We start from the raw sequence: 14,182 nt of genomic DNA on the forward strand, positions 1-14,182 counted from the left end.
TTGTCATTCGTCACGCGTTCACAGACTGTACAAGTTTGATGTCCCATTTACAGGAAGGAAATCACACTAACATGGCCGCCTCTGACGTAATGTTTGGAGAAAGTGCGCAGTGACGCGTCCTGGGCCGAATGTAAAGAAGCTCCTCCTCAGCAGGGCCGTGCAGAGACCTTTTGAGGGGCAGGTGCTAAAATTTCAAAAGGGGCACATGGAAAAAGGCTCATATGCCGACACTACTTAAAGCTACAATTTTCTGTTGAGGGGGACCTCCTCTCTTTACGAGGCATGTTTGCACTGCAGAATGAAATATCATGAGAAAATATGATACACTGAAAACCCAGACACACACACACACACAGTGATATTGTGCTGTTGTAAATATTACTGTTGCTGCCTGTTGAAATTATACTTTGTCATATCACAAATCTAATCCTGTTCTGAATTCATAATTTATCTATTTTTGAACACACACACACACACACACACACACACACACACACAGTATATGGGGAAGTAGGTCGAATGGTGACGGCAGAAAACGTAGCAAAGCGAAAGTGCGAAAAATACAGTTGTTAAGCTACTTTGAGTTTGCTAAAGCTTTTCTCAAAGCCACAAATGGAGGTTGTCATACATGATGTTTATATCAAAAGGAAGTAGAAATTGTTTGCTCCGCAGACATGTTACTCTGAAACCTCTCAGAGCTATTGCATTGGGTCTAATGTTAATTTTGGAGGAAATTTCTCGACGGAGAAAATCCCTGAAACTTTTCTAACTCGCTCGCACGGTCCCATTTTTTTTACTTTAACCAATAAAGTAGAGATCTGATTGTTCGGCAAAGTCCTGTGATTCTCAAACGTAGATATAGTTAACCTTACCTGGCAGCAGCGGCAGCAGCAGCGGCAGCAGTCGCAGACGTGCTCCTCCTTCTCTGTAGAACGGATTTCAGGTCAGCCTTTATCGGCAGTAGCAGGCAAGCCTTAGGGACGTCCTTCATTAGGACGTCATTGGCCGCTTCAGCTGTTCTGGCTTCTAAGGAAGTGCTCCGCTTTTAAAGAAGTGTTATCTCTCTTTCACTTGAGTTCAAGCGTGGAGTGACCACCTCGGAGGGACGCCTAACTTTTAATAATATTCTAATTCCATTTACATTGGTTTATTTTGTATGTTTTGTTTGTTTTCACCACCATTTGATTAAACACTGACATGTTTTAATTGTTGGTCAGGTGCTGTGGGCCTGAGGCGGCGACCCAATCCCTGGTGGTGGTGGTTTCTTCACGACCCGGTTTGTTGGTCTGCGGTGTCACGGGTGGTTAGTTTATTAATCCATCCCTTCTTCCTTTGGTTCTCGTCGCCGTGGTAAATCCCAGCCCTGTCCCTGTGTTGCTCTTGTCTAAACTGTTTAATTTGTGTTCTGTTTGTTTTTCATTGTGCTTTTTGTTTGCATGTATTGAGTTACATTAAAGTTATTTTTTACGAGTAAAACACGTCTCTTGCCCTGTGATAAACACGAACCTGTGCTGTTGCACACCAGAGTTTAGTTATTTCCTGGAGGTGAGATTCCCCAGGTGGCGTTGTTCCAATCCCTCATTATCCCCGCTTTCCCCCACGCTACATTCAGTGCTAATGTCATATTAGATTATTGTTCAAGAAATAACGTTAGTGCAGCTGCTCGTTGAGCTGAACTTTGTTAGTGTGGCTGTACGGTAACGTTGAATTTAAATAGTTTAAATAATTACCACAAACACAGATTCTTATTCTGCAGAAACAGATTTACTGTGATCAACTGAAACGTGAGTATTTAAAGTCACATCTGCATTTTAAGAGCAGCTGTTTAAAGTAGCGTTACGTCTCCTCAAGCTCTTTATTCAGAGTATTGGTGTTGATGTGTTGTAACGTGTTAGTGAAAACTAAACCTGTCGGCTACATTCAGTTTTACATCGTTAATCTTTGGCAGACTTTACTGAATTATTGTGTTAAATAAGTGGACATGCAGAATAATGTATTTTTTTGTCACGTATAAATAAATTATAGGAAGTGTAACTTTACTAGAATAGACAGTCACATAGAGAACCTGAGGCTGACGTCCACCACCTATTTCCTAAACTGAAGTGAAGTGATTATGATCTGATGAACTTTGAAGTAATAAACTTTTATTTTTACCATGTAAAAGTCTGTTAAGGAGTTAACCTGGCACATGTATGACTTTACATATCTGTGTATTTGTGTTGAATGTTCCTCTAGGTGACTCAGACAGCCTGGTTTATATCTAAAGTGCATCATTTCAGAAAGTTAAAGATGAACATTGTTTTTTTACCAACCATAATGAATTTAGAAATTGACTCAATATTATCCATGACACTTAGCAATGACTCTAAACAGTTGCAGGCCATCTTTAGTTCAGGGAGGAAAACATGAAGTGTTGTGCAGATGAAGCTGGTGCAGGTCGTCCTCATGTTGACCAGCCTGAAGCTGCCGATCTCCACCATGTTGCTGCAGAGGACATCAGGTGCTGCTGTGCTTCATCTAATGAAAAGAAGAAACTCACTATTAAGGATGTTTAATGCTGAAATCACTATGTCACATCTGTAGGATAACATGGAACAAAGGAGCATTTACTAGAGTTGTCTACCATTCTCTTGTGTATGTGTGGTTAAATTATTATGTTCCACTGGTTTCACTTAGGTTGTCCATTATGTTTTGATGTAAGTAGGCATGTGTTTAAATGAAAATTATTTTGTATATATTTTTGTTATGTTACGTTATGTGTACTCTTGTATTATGTTGAAAACTCAATAAACAGATTGTTTAAAAAACTGATTTTCTTATTTTGTCTCATGTTCATCAGGATCAGTTGAAGTAAATCATTGTAAAAAGATAATAAATTATTCATTTAAGGTTCGAAAACTTAAAAAAAAAAAACTTCATAGAGTTTATTTATCTGTCTGTATATAGTGGTCCAGAGGTGAGGCCGCCACAATCAGATGAACCATTAGTTTTCTGTCTGATGCTCCACTCAGTTCTTACCCCACAGCTTAAATCTAATTATAGATATATATTCCTGTTGCTCATGGTTCAGTTCTCTTGTTGCTGATTCATGAAGCAGTGGAAATACTCTTTTAACCAGTTTCACTTTGAACCGCGTCAACACAAAACTCTGACTCACAACTAATGAGATGCAATGTAGAGATGGTTGAGGAAGATTCCTTGTTCTTATTTAAACAAATATATCTCATGAAAGAGGTGAACAGGACGGACCGGTCCAGAGGGGCGGGGACAAAGAAATACAAAGGCTGCGGTGTCCCAGAAAGTTTTATTCTTTGCAGAGGACACGCACAAAGTAAGGTGTGTATATTTATACTCTTTTCTGTCATTGTGTTAATCCTTAGTTTGTGTTTTTCATTGAAGACAAACGCTGAAGACCAAAGAAATCTGTGTCACTTCTTGAATTCTTAATGTGTTTGTTATTGAATTGACTTCGACTTTGCTCGTCTCATATTTGAACATTTCGATCGGATCCATCTGATCAAGGAAACTGTAGAAGTTACAAAGAGCAAACCCAGAAACAGAATTCTGCTTTAGGAAAACTCTGAACTCCAAAGAGACGAAACCCAAACAACAATTCAACTTCTCTCGTAGCATTTTTCTCTTCTCTTACTTTTACATTCTTCAACTCTCTATTCAACTCTTTTAATGTCCTTTTTAAATGCTTCTGTTCTTGTATGAGCTCATGTTGCCTTTACAGTTTCTCATGGTGTCTTTTATATTTTATGTAACAGCACTTTGAATGGACTTGTTATTGAAATGTGACACAGTGATAAAGCTGCCGCACCTTTACCTGAGCAGACATGAGGAACATCATTTGATTAACAGATGAGCAGAACAGGAAGAACAACTTTCTTCATCTTACTGGAAACGATCGGTTACCATTGCCAAACTTGCCACGACACCTTTTTTATACATGTACAAAATATTACTAGTAAATGTATATTACACAGTTGCACAGCTACAAAACCTTTTACATGTGTACAAAATATTTATGTAGCTTCCCACGTTACAGCATTATTTCACAAAATATTAGATCAGTAATTTGATCTCAGTAGAGCTCTTTCCTCAGTCTCTTAATTTCGAAACAGCTGAACCAAATAACTCACAGAGAGAAGATGATCCCCTGGATCTTGTTGCTCGTCACACTGACCGCCTGCGTCTGTGTTTAGTTCTCACCTTCACTTCATCGCCCATAAACTAAAATAAGCAGATAGTTCAGGTCCTCACTTTTCCCTCTGTGTCCCCTCAGCAGGAACATTAGTTGTCAATGTGACACAGCCCCACAACTCAATAAACAGATTGTTTAAAAAACAGATTTTCTTATTTTGTCTCATGTTCATAAGGATCAGTTAAAGTAAATCATTGTAAAAAGATAATAAATTATTCATTTAAGGTTCAAAAACTTTTTAAAAAACTACTTCATAGAGTTTATTTATCTGTCTGTATATAGTGGTCCAGAGGTGAGGCCGCCACAATCAGATGAACCATTAGTTTTCTGTCTGATGCTCCACTCAGTTCTTACCCCACAGCTTAAATCTAATTATAGATATATATTCCTGTTGCTCATGGTTCAGTTCTCTTGTTGCTGATTCATGAAGCAGTGGAAATACTCTTTTAACCAGTTTCACTTTGAACCGCACACAAAACTCTGACTCACAACTAATGAGATGTGATGGACGATCAAACTCGTGTTTCAACTAGAAGGAAAATAGACTCCTTGTTTTTATTTAAACAAATATGTCTCATGAAAGAGGTGAACAGGACGGACCGGTCCAGAGGGGGGGACAAAGAAGTATAAAGGATCCTGTTTCACAGAAATATTCTTTGCAGAGGACACGCACAAAGAAGGTGTGTATATTTATACTCTTTTCTGTCATTGTGTTTATCCTTAGTTTGTGTTTTCATTGAAGACAAACGCTGAAGACCAAAGAAATCTGTGTCACTTCTTGAATTCTTAATGTGTTTCTTATTGAATTGACTTTGCTCGTCTCATATTTGAACATTTCGATCGGATCCATCTGATCAAGGAAACTGTAGAAATTACAAAGAGCAAACCCAGAAACAGAATTCTGCTTCAGGAAAACTCTGAACTCCAAAGAGACAAACCCAAACAACAATTCAACTTCTCTCGTAGCATTTTTCTCTTCTCTTACTTTTACATTCTTCAACTCTCTATTCAACTCTTTTAATGTCCTTTTTAAATGCTTCTGTTCTTGTATGAGCTCATGTTGCCTTTCCAGTTTCTCATGGTGTCTTTCATATGTTATGTAACAGCACTTTGAATTGACTTGTTATTGAAATGACCGAACGCTCACGTCTGTGGCCTCCATGTTTATTACAGACTTCTTCTGTAAATATAAAAATATCCTGTATCTGCCTTTAAGTCCAGACTGTTGGGCCTTGCAGGACGAGGACATAGGAGGAGAGTTATCAAGTTGTTTGAATCTGATCTCATTCTCTGAGGATGGTCATAAAAATCACATCAATATGGAGGTAAATGCTGACATCTAGTGGACACTTTGAAGTAATACAATAGTTTGTTTTTTTCCCAGCTGGAAAAAAATAAATATTAAATAACTCACCACACACAGGAAATATTTTATCTGCAGGCTCACATTTAAATAAAATAACAAGGAAAGTCACTTTAGGCAAAATTTACTTTATTTGACTGGAATGTGTTAGGTTTTGGCTCCAGTGCATTTCATTTTGAATAAATTCAATTTCTCTGGTTATACAAGCTGGTTACATACATACATATACACTCTGTAAAATATTGTTAAAGTCCAGGGTGTGTATTCTTAATATTCACAAAAGGTAAAAAGTAGTTTTTTGCAAGCTCAGCTCATGTATTTACATTATATTACATTTCATTACATTTAGCTGATGCTTTTATCCAAAGCTACTTACAATAAGTGCATCGACCCTGAGGGAACAAACCCAGAACAACAAGAATCAAGAAAGTACAATTTTCTTCAAGAAACCCAAACTACAAAGTGCCATAAGAAAGTGCCATTTAAATGTTACATCATATTTTAGTTTAAACTAGTTTGTTTTTTTTCAGTATTACACTGATTTATTTGCAATATATAAGTAAGATAAAAAAAAAGGGAAATATTCCCAAGTAACGCTTATTAGTCAATAGCTGTGAACACTGAGAATAACTCTGAATGAACAGAGAAGTTGAGAATGTGTGTTTTATTTGACCTGTTTGAAAGAAAGTGTCGATATATATTTTGTGTATTTGGATATTTGTATTGGTAAGATAACATTTGAATGAATAAAGAATCAGACACTGGACAGAAGCTCCTGCCGTCTGTCTCATTCTTTCTTATACAGGAAATCTGATCTGCTTATGGAATCTCAACCTGAGACCTGTTACACTGACGTAAATGTCCTTAGAATTCTGTCAAATGTTTGTCTGTTCAGATATTAGATCAACCACCAGTGCTTTTGTAGATTTGTTTGCAAATCACCAAAACACATGTTGGTCTAAATGTTTTTTTTAATCTTCGAGAGAGAAGAAAAAACATCGGCCACATTGAAAATATCAAAAATATTGTATTTAGATAGAGAGTTTAGTTGGACACATTTTGTATCTGCTGCTGCTGCTGTCACTCCCGCTCTCTGAATTTGAGGGACTGACGCTAGAGCAGGTGGGTATACAGTAAGCTGACAGAACTACAAACACTGCAAATAATATCGATCCTCCCGACAGCAATCCTGCTGTAACTGCTGCTGTTGCTGCTGTTATTGAACATACTACTACTGCTATTGAAAATAATACTGCTATCACTACTATTACTGTTATCACTGCTGTATATTCTTGCATTCCTAGTAGTGTTGCTGTCATCGCTACTATTATTACTATTATGATTACTGCTGTCATTATTCCTGCACCAAGTGAGATGTAGAACCTTTCCTGACCCAGTGGCTCTGGGTTCACAGTTTTGGTCATATGTTGTTCCTGAGCAACAGTGGCTGTAAAAGGAAAGAAAGTGCAAAATTAAAATGTGGTCAATTCAGGCTTGAACCTAATTATCTGTTTTCAGTTGCAGTATATTTTCCTGTGCTCATGAATGACAATCTTACCAAATACTGAACTCTACTGAATCCACTTACCAGTGACATTGAGTCGGCATTTGTCTGCACTCTGGCCATATCTTGTCCTCACTACACACTTGTACTGGCCTGAGTCTTCAGTCCTGAGTCTGGACACATGAAGTCTGAGTCGTCCTTCTCTGAGGACGTCTCTGTCACACTGGACTCGTCCTGAAAACTGTTCATCCTGAAGCTCTGGATCCTCAACACCGTCATGTAGTCGATACACGACAGAGACTCTGTGGTCTGTTACCAGTTTACAGATGATCATAAGTAAGTTGGGGGATTTGTCACTTCTGGTTGTGAACGTCCATTCCAGAGTGACGCTGTCGTTCTCCTCAGCCTGATAGTCGGTCTGTGTCACTTTCACAACATTTTTTCCTGTTGAGGAGACAAAGAGGGAAAGTGAGGACCTGAACTTTCTGATTATTTTAGTTTATGGACGATGAAGTGAAGGTGAGAACTTACCACAGACACAGGAGATCGTGGTGATGAGCAGCAGGTTCAGGATCATCTCATCTCTGTGAGAGGACACAGAGGTGGAGACTAATAAACTCATGAGCTCAGTTATACCTCTAAACCAGAATTAGTTGGTATACACAGGTTTTTTAAACGTGGGTAAACCCACTAGGAGAAGGCGGCTGACTCCTTTCTCATCGCCAGTAGAGGAGTTTGTCTTTTTAGTTCTTTCCCCCAGTGCTTCATGTTCTAAGTCACGAACGTACAGAAAACTGAGGCTCTTTCTCACCTTGCTGCCAAATGAGTTCACCAGGAAGTCAAATTTCAAATCACTGCCGATCAGAGCCAGAGCCGATAAGAACCTGTGTCTACTGCAGAGTCAGTGTTCTCTGCACCTGAAGGCACCGTCAGTCTCCACCTGGATCAAAGGAACCAACCAATGAAAACACCATCCAACCAACCAATATACAAACTGTGGTATAATGTGAAATACAGGGGTAGGGAACCTTCTGTATAGAACTCAGGGGACAAGGGAGAGGACAATAAAAAGGCAGAGTCACTGGTTAACAGTTTGGTTAGTGAAACAGTAAAAACGAAATTGTATGTTCGCTTCTTGGATGGTGAGAGATAGGCATCATTCATTCTATTTATTATATATCATTACTTCATTTAGTTCAATTAATTGTCTGTGTTTTCATTCCTCACGCGTTCCCAGACTGTACAAGTGTGACGTCCCATTTACAGGAAGCTCGCCGTTTGTTTTGAAATCACACTAACATGGCCGCCTCTGACGTATTGTTTGGAGAAAGTGCGCAGTGACGCGTCCTGGGCCGAAAGTAAAGAAGTCCCTCTTCAGCTCCTCTGACCCGCTTTCACTGGGAATCGAACGTACGCACATAATGATCCATTCTTCCATTAAACTGGTCACATCATTATTCACAGGCTGCACGAGACTCGTTCACACTAAGGCTCTACCTCTTTCACTCGCTCGTACCGACGCGCACACACACACGCACACGCACGCAAACACACACACAATAACATCGACAGTGAGTAAAATGCGTCCTGAGTGTGTCTCTTGTGTACATTTGTGATCAGATCTCACTTCCCCGTTATACATGTTTGTGTTTGTGTGTGTTATTGTACTTACTACCCTCTGCACAGCCTCGTCTTCACTGAAACGAAAGTAAAACACGTTCCAACAAACCGTCACAGGACACGCCCGTTGTGTCGGATATATTTAGATTATGTTACGTTATGTGTACTTTTGTATTATGTTGACACCTGAATAAACAGATTGTCCGATCAAGATCCATTAATTATTCTCAGAGAAATCAGGTGAAAAAGTTTTAAAAAGTCATATTCCGCAAGGTGAAGGGAAAAAAACCTGGCCGCGCCCCCTGATCCGGATCTGCCCTGACACTACGTTTACACAGCGGCCCCTAGTCACCTGAACTCGATGCGACGCTACATCAACGGTCGTGAGTCTGGGTTCGAAAAGCACATCAAGAGGAAAATGTAACTGTAAACGCTCACATCTGTGGCCTCCATGTTTATTACAGACTTCTTCTGCTTAAATATAAAAAATATCCTGTATCTGCCTTTTAGTCCAGACTGTTGGGCCTTGCAGGACGAGGACATAGGAGGAGAGTTATCAAGTTGTTTGAATCTGATCTCATTCTCTGAGGATGGTCATAAAAATCACATCAATATGGAGGTAAATGCTGACATCTAGTGGACACTTTGAAGTCATACAATAGTTTGAGTTTTTTTCCCAAATGGAAAAGAATAAATATTAAATAACTCACCACACACAGGAAATATTTTATCTGCAGGCTCACATTTAAATAAAATAACAAGGAAAGTCACTTTAGGCAAAATTTACTTTATTTGACTGGAATGGCTCCAGTGCATAGAATTTGAATATATACATTTTTGTCCTGGAAATACAAGTTGGTTACATACATACATATACACTCTGTAAAATATTGTTAAAGTCCAGGGTTTGTATTCTTAATATTCACAAAAGGTAAAAAGTAGTTTTATTACATTACATTTCATTTAGCTGATGCTTTTATCCAAAGCTACTTACAATAAGTGCATCGACCCTGAGGGAACAAACCCAGAACAACAAGAATCAAGAAAGTACAATTTTCTTCAAGAAACCCAAACGACAGAGTGCCATAAGAAAGTGCCATTTAAATGCTACAACATATTTTAGTGTAACTAAGGTGTTTGGGTTTTTTTCAGTATTACACTGATTTATTTGCAATATATAAGTAAGATTAAAAAAAGGGAAATATTCCCAAGTAATGCTTATTGGTCAATAGCTGTGAACACTGAGAATAACTCTGAATGAACAGAGAAGTTGAGAATGTCTGTTTTATTTGACCTGTTTGAAAGAAAGTGTAAAGAGTGATGTAGAGATATATTTTGTGTATTTGGATATTTGTATTGGTAAGATAAGATTTGAATGAATAAAGAATCAGACACGGGACAGAAGCTCCTGCCGTCTGTCTCATTCTTTCTTATACAGGAAATCTTGTCTGCTTCTGGAATCTCAACCTGAGACCTGTAACACTGACGTAAATGTCCTTAGAATTCTGTCAAATGTTTGTCCGTTCAGATATTAGATCAACCACCAGTGCTTTTGTAGATTTGATTGCAAATCACCAAAACACATGATGATCTAAATGTTTTTTTTAATCTTCGAGAGAAAAGAAAAAACATCGGCCACATTGAAAAAAATCTAAAATTATTATATTTAGTCAGAGTTCATTTTGTGACGACCTTCTGTAGCTGCTGCTGTTACTCCACTCTCTGAATTTGATTGACTGAAGCCAGAGTAGATGAGGACCCAGGGAGCTGACAGAGCTGCAAACACTGATAATATTATCGATCCTCCCAACAACAATCCTAATACTGCCACTGCTGGTGCAGTCGCTGTTGCTACTGCTATTGAATATATTACTACTATCACTACTGCTGCTATCACTACTATTACTCTTATCACTACATTAGCTACTGTCCATCCTGCTGCTGCTGCTGCCTTCCCTACTGTTATTACTAGTATGATTACTGCTGTCATTATTAGTGCACCTAGTAAGATGTAGAACCTTTCCTGACTCAGTGGCTCTGGGCTCACATTTGGGGTCATATGTTGTTCCTGAGCAACAGTGGCTGTAAAGGAAAGAAAGTGCAAAATTAAAATGTGGTCAATTCAGGCTTGAACCTAATTATCTGTTTTCAGTTGCAGTATATTTTCCTGTGCTCATGAATGACAATCTTACCAAATACTGAACTCTACTGAATCCACTTACCAGTGACATTGAGCCGGCATTTGTCTGCACTCTGGCCATATCTTGTCCTCACTACACACTTGTACTGGCCTGAGTCTTCAGTCCTCAGTCTGGACACATGAAGTCTGAGTCGTCCTTCTCTGAGGACGTCTCTGTCACACTGGACTCGTCCTGAAAACTGTTCATCCTCCGGGACCTCAACACCGTCATATAGACGATACACAACAGAGACTCTGTGGTCTGTTATCAGTTTACACGTGACAAAAAGAAAGTTGGGGGATTTGTCACTTCTGGTTGTGAACGTCCATTCCAGAGTGACGCTGTCGTTCTCCTCAGCCTGATAGTCGGTCTGTGTCACTTTCACAAAAAATGTTCCTGCTGAGGAGACAAAGAGGGAAAGTGAGGACCTGAACTTTCTGATTATTTTAGTTTATGGACGATGAAGTGAAGGTGAGAACTTACCACAGACACAGGAGATCGTGGTGATGAGCAGCAGGATCAGGATCATCTTATCTCTGTGAGAGGACACAGAGGTGAAGACTAATAAACTCATGAGCTCAGTTAACCAACCAACCGATATACAAACTGTGGTATAATGTGAAATACAGGGGTAGGGAACCTTCTGTATAGAACTCAGGGGACAAGGGAGAGGACAATAAAAGGCAGAGTCACTGGTTAACAGTTTGGTTAGTGAAACAGTATTGTCATTCGTCACGCGTTCACAGACTGTACAAGTTTGATGTCCCATTTACAGGAAGGAAATCACACTAACATGGCCGCCTCTGACGTAATGTTTGGAGAAAGTGCGCAGTGACGCGTCCTGGGCCGAATGTAAAGAAGCTCCTCCTCAGCAGGGCCGTGCAGAGACCTTTTGAGGGGCAGGTGCTAAAATTTCAAAAGGGGCACATGGAAAAAGGCTCATATGCCGACACTACTTAAAGCTACAATTTTCTGTTGAGGGGGACCTCCTCTCTTTACGAGGCATGTTTGCACTGCAGAATGAAATATCATGAGAAAATATGATACACTGAAAACCCAGACACACACACACACACAGTGATATTGTGCTGTTGTAAATATTACTGTTGCTGCCTGTTGAAATTATACTTTGTCATATCACAAATCTAATCCTGTTCTGAATTCATAATTTATCTATTTTTGAACACACACACACACACACACACACACACACACACACACACACACACACACACACACACACACACACACACACACACACACAGTATATGTTAATTTTGGAGGAAATATCTCGACGGAGAAAATCCCTGAAACTTTTCTAACTCGCTCGCACGGTCCCATTTTTTTTACTTTAACCAATAAAGTAGAGATCTGCTTGTTCGGCAAAGTCCTGTGATTCTCAAACGTAGATATAGTTAACCTTACCTGGCAGCAGCAGCAGTCGCAGACGTGCTCCTCCTTCTCTGTAGAACGGATTTCAGGTCAGCCTTTATCGGCAGTAGCAGGCAAGCCTTAGGGACGTCCTTCATTAGGACGTCATTGGCCGCTTCAGCTGTTCTGGCTTCTAAGGAAGTGCTCCGCTTTTAAAGAAGTGTTATCTCTCTTTCACTTGAGTTCAAGCGTGGAGTGACCACCTCGGAGGGACGCCTAACTTTTAATAATATTCTAATTCCATTTACATTGGTTTATTTTGTATGTTTTGTTTGTTTTCACCACCATTTGATTTAACACTGACATGTTTTAATTGTTGGTCAGGTGCTGTGGGCCTGAGGCGGCGACCCAATCCCTGGTGGTGGTGGTTTCTTCACGACCCGGTTTGTTGGTCTGCGGTGTCACGGGTGGTTAGTTTATTAATCCATCCCTTCTTCCTTTGGTTCTCGTCGCCGTGGTAAGTCCCAGCCCTGTCCCTGTGTTGCTCTTGTCTAAACTGTTTAATTTGTGTTCTGTTTGTTTTTCATTGTGCTTTTTGTTTGCATGTATTGAGTTACATTAAAGTTATTTTTTACGAGTAAAACACGTCTCTTGCCCTGTGATAAACACGAACCTGTGCTGTTGCACACCAGAGTTTAGTTATTTCCTGGAGGTGAGATTCCCCAGGTGGCGTTGTTCCAATCCCTCATTATCCCCGCTTTCCCCCACGCTACATTCAGTGCTAATGTCATATTAGATTATTGTTCAAGAAATAACGTTAGTGCAGCTGCTCGTTGAGCTGAACTTTGTTAGTGTGGCTGTACGGTAACGTTGAATTTAAATAGTTTAAATAATTACCACAAACACAGATTCTTATTCTGCAGAAACAGATTTACTGTGATCAACTGAAACGTGAGTATTTAAAGTCACATCTGCATTTTAAGAGCAGCTGTTTAAAGTAGCGTTACGTCTCCTCAAGCTCTTTATTCAGAGTGTTGGTGTTGATGTGTTGTAACGTGTTAGTGAAAACTAAACCTGTCGGCTACATTCAGTTTTTACATCGTTAATCTTTGGCAGACTTTACTGAATTATTGTGTTAAATAAGTGGACATGCAGAATAATGTATTTTTTTGTCACGTATAAATAAATTATAGGAAGTGTAACTTTACTAGAATAGACAGTCACATAGAGAACCTGAGGCTGACGTCCACCACCTATTTCCTAAACTGAAGTGAAGTGATTATGATCTGATGAACTTTGAAGTAATAAACTTTTATTTTTACCATGTAAAAGTCTGTTAAGGAGTTAACCTGGCACATGTATGACTTTACATATCTGTGTATTTGTGTTGAATGTTCCTCTAGGTGACTCAGACAGCCTGGTTTATATCTAAAGTGCATCATTTCAGAAAGTTAAAGATGAACATTGTTTTTTTACCAACCATAATGAATTTAGAAATTGACTCAATATTATCCATGACACTTAGCAATGACTCTAAACAGTTGCAGGCCATCTTTAGTTCAGGGAGGAAAACATGAAGTGTTGTGCAGATGAAGCTGGTGCAGGTCGTCCTCATGTTGACCAGCCTGAAGCTGCCGATCTCCACCATGTTGCTGCAGAGGACATCAGGTGCTGCTGTGCTTCATCTAATGAAAAGAAGAAACTCACTATTAAGGATGTTTAATGCTGAAATCACTATGTCACATCTGTAGGATAACATGGAACAAAGGAGCATTTACTAGAGTTGTCTACCATTCTCTTGTGTATGTGTGGTTAAATTATTATGTTCCACTGGTTTCACTTAGGTTGTCCATTATGTTTTGATGTAAGTAGGCATGTGTTTAAATGAAAATTATTTTGTATATATTTTTGTTATGTTACGTTATGTGTACTCTTGT

At 39.2% G+C, this 14,182-nt stretch overlaps 2 protein-coding genes and 2 long non-coding RNA genes across 7 annotated transcripts in view; 1 reads left to right on the forward strand and 3 right to left on the reverse strand.

Moving 5' to 3' along the window:
* LOC124851113 overlaps positions 1 to 1,006 on the reverse strand; it is a 6,051-nt gene extending 5,045 nt beyond the window's left edge. For both annotated transcript variants that reach the window (XM_047338949.1, XM_047338948.1), the window contains exon 1: positions 873 to 1,006. In XM_047338949.1, the coding sequence (XP_047194905.1) occupies positions 873 to 991 (119 nt within the window). In that variant the 5' untranslated portion in view covers positions 992 to 1,006. The remainder of the gene's footprint in view (positions 1 to 872) is intronic.
* LOC124851367 overlaps positions 1 to 4,444 on the forward strand; it is an 11,847-nt gene extending 7,403 nt beyond the window's left edge. For both annotated transcript variants that reach the window (XR_007032420.1, XR_007032419.1), the window contains one exon: positions 3,771 to 4,444. This is a non-coding gene — a long non-coding RNA (uncharacterized LOC124851367). The remainder of the gene's footprint in view (positions 1 to 3,770) is intronic.
* Positions 4,445 to 5,682: 1,238 nt separating this feature from the next.
* On the reverse strand, positions 5,683 to 9,016 carry LOC124851365. 2 transcript variants are annotated; one of them, XR_007032415.1, is made up of 5 exons: positions 8,750 to 9,016; positions 7,886 to 8,014; positions 7,606 to 7,658; positions 7,159 to 7,518; positions 5,683 to 7,017 (listed from the first exon to the last, which is right to left on the reverse strand). It is a non-coding gene; the product is annotated as an uncharacterized LOC124851365 (long non-coding RNA). The 2 variants fall into 2 exon arrangements; XR_007032414.1 differs by having other exon boundaries at positions 8,747 to 9,014.
* A 449-nt stretch (positions 9,017 to 9,465) lies between these two features.
* LOC118102933 lies at positions 9,466 to 12,403 on the reverse strand. The gene is made up of 4 exons (XM_035149557.2): positions 12,300 to 12,403; positions 11,358 to 11,410; positions 10,917 to 11,273; positions 9,466 to 10,776 (listed from the first exon to the last, which is right to left on the reverse strand). The coding sequence occupies exons 1-4, from the start codon at positions 12,401 to 12,403 to the stop codon at positions 10,361 to 10,363; spliced, it is 930 nt and encodes a 309-aa protein (XP_035005448.2). The 3' UTR covers positions 9,466 to 10,360.
* Positions 12,404 to 14,182: the final 1,779 nt, after the last annotated feature.

This window comes from Hippoglossus stenolepis, chromosome 23 (assembly GCF_022539355.2).
Source record: "Hippoglossus stenolepis isolate QCI-W04-F060 chromosome 23, HSTE1.2, whole genome shotgun sequence".
Taxonomy (NCBI): Eukaryota; Metazoa; Chordata; class Actinopteri; order Pleuronectiformes; family Pleuronectidae; genus Hippoglossus; species Hippoglossus stenolepis.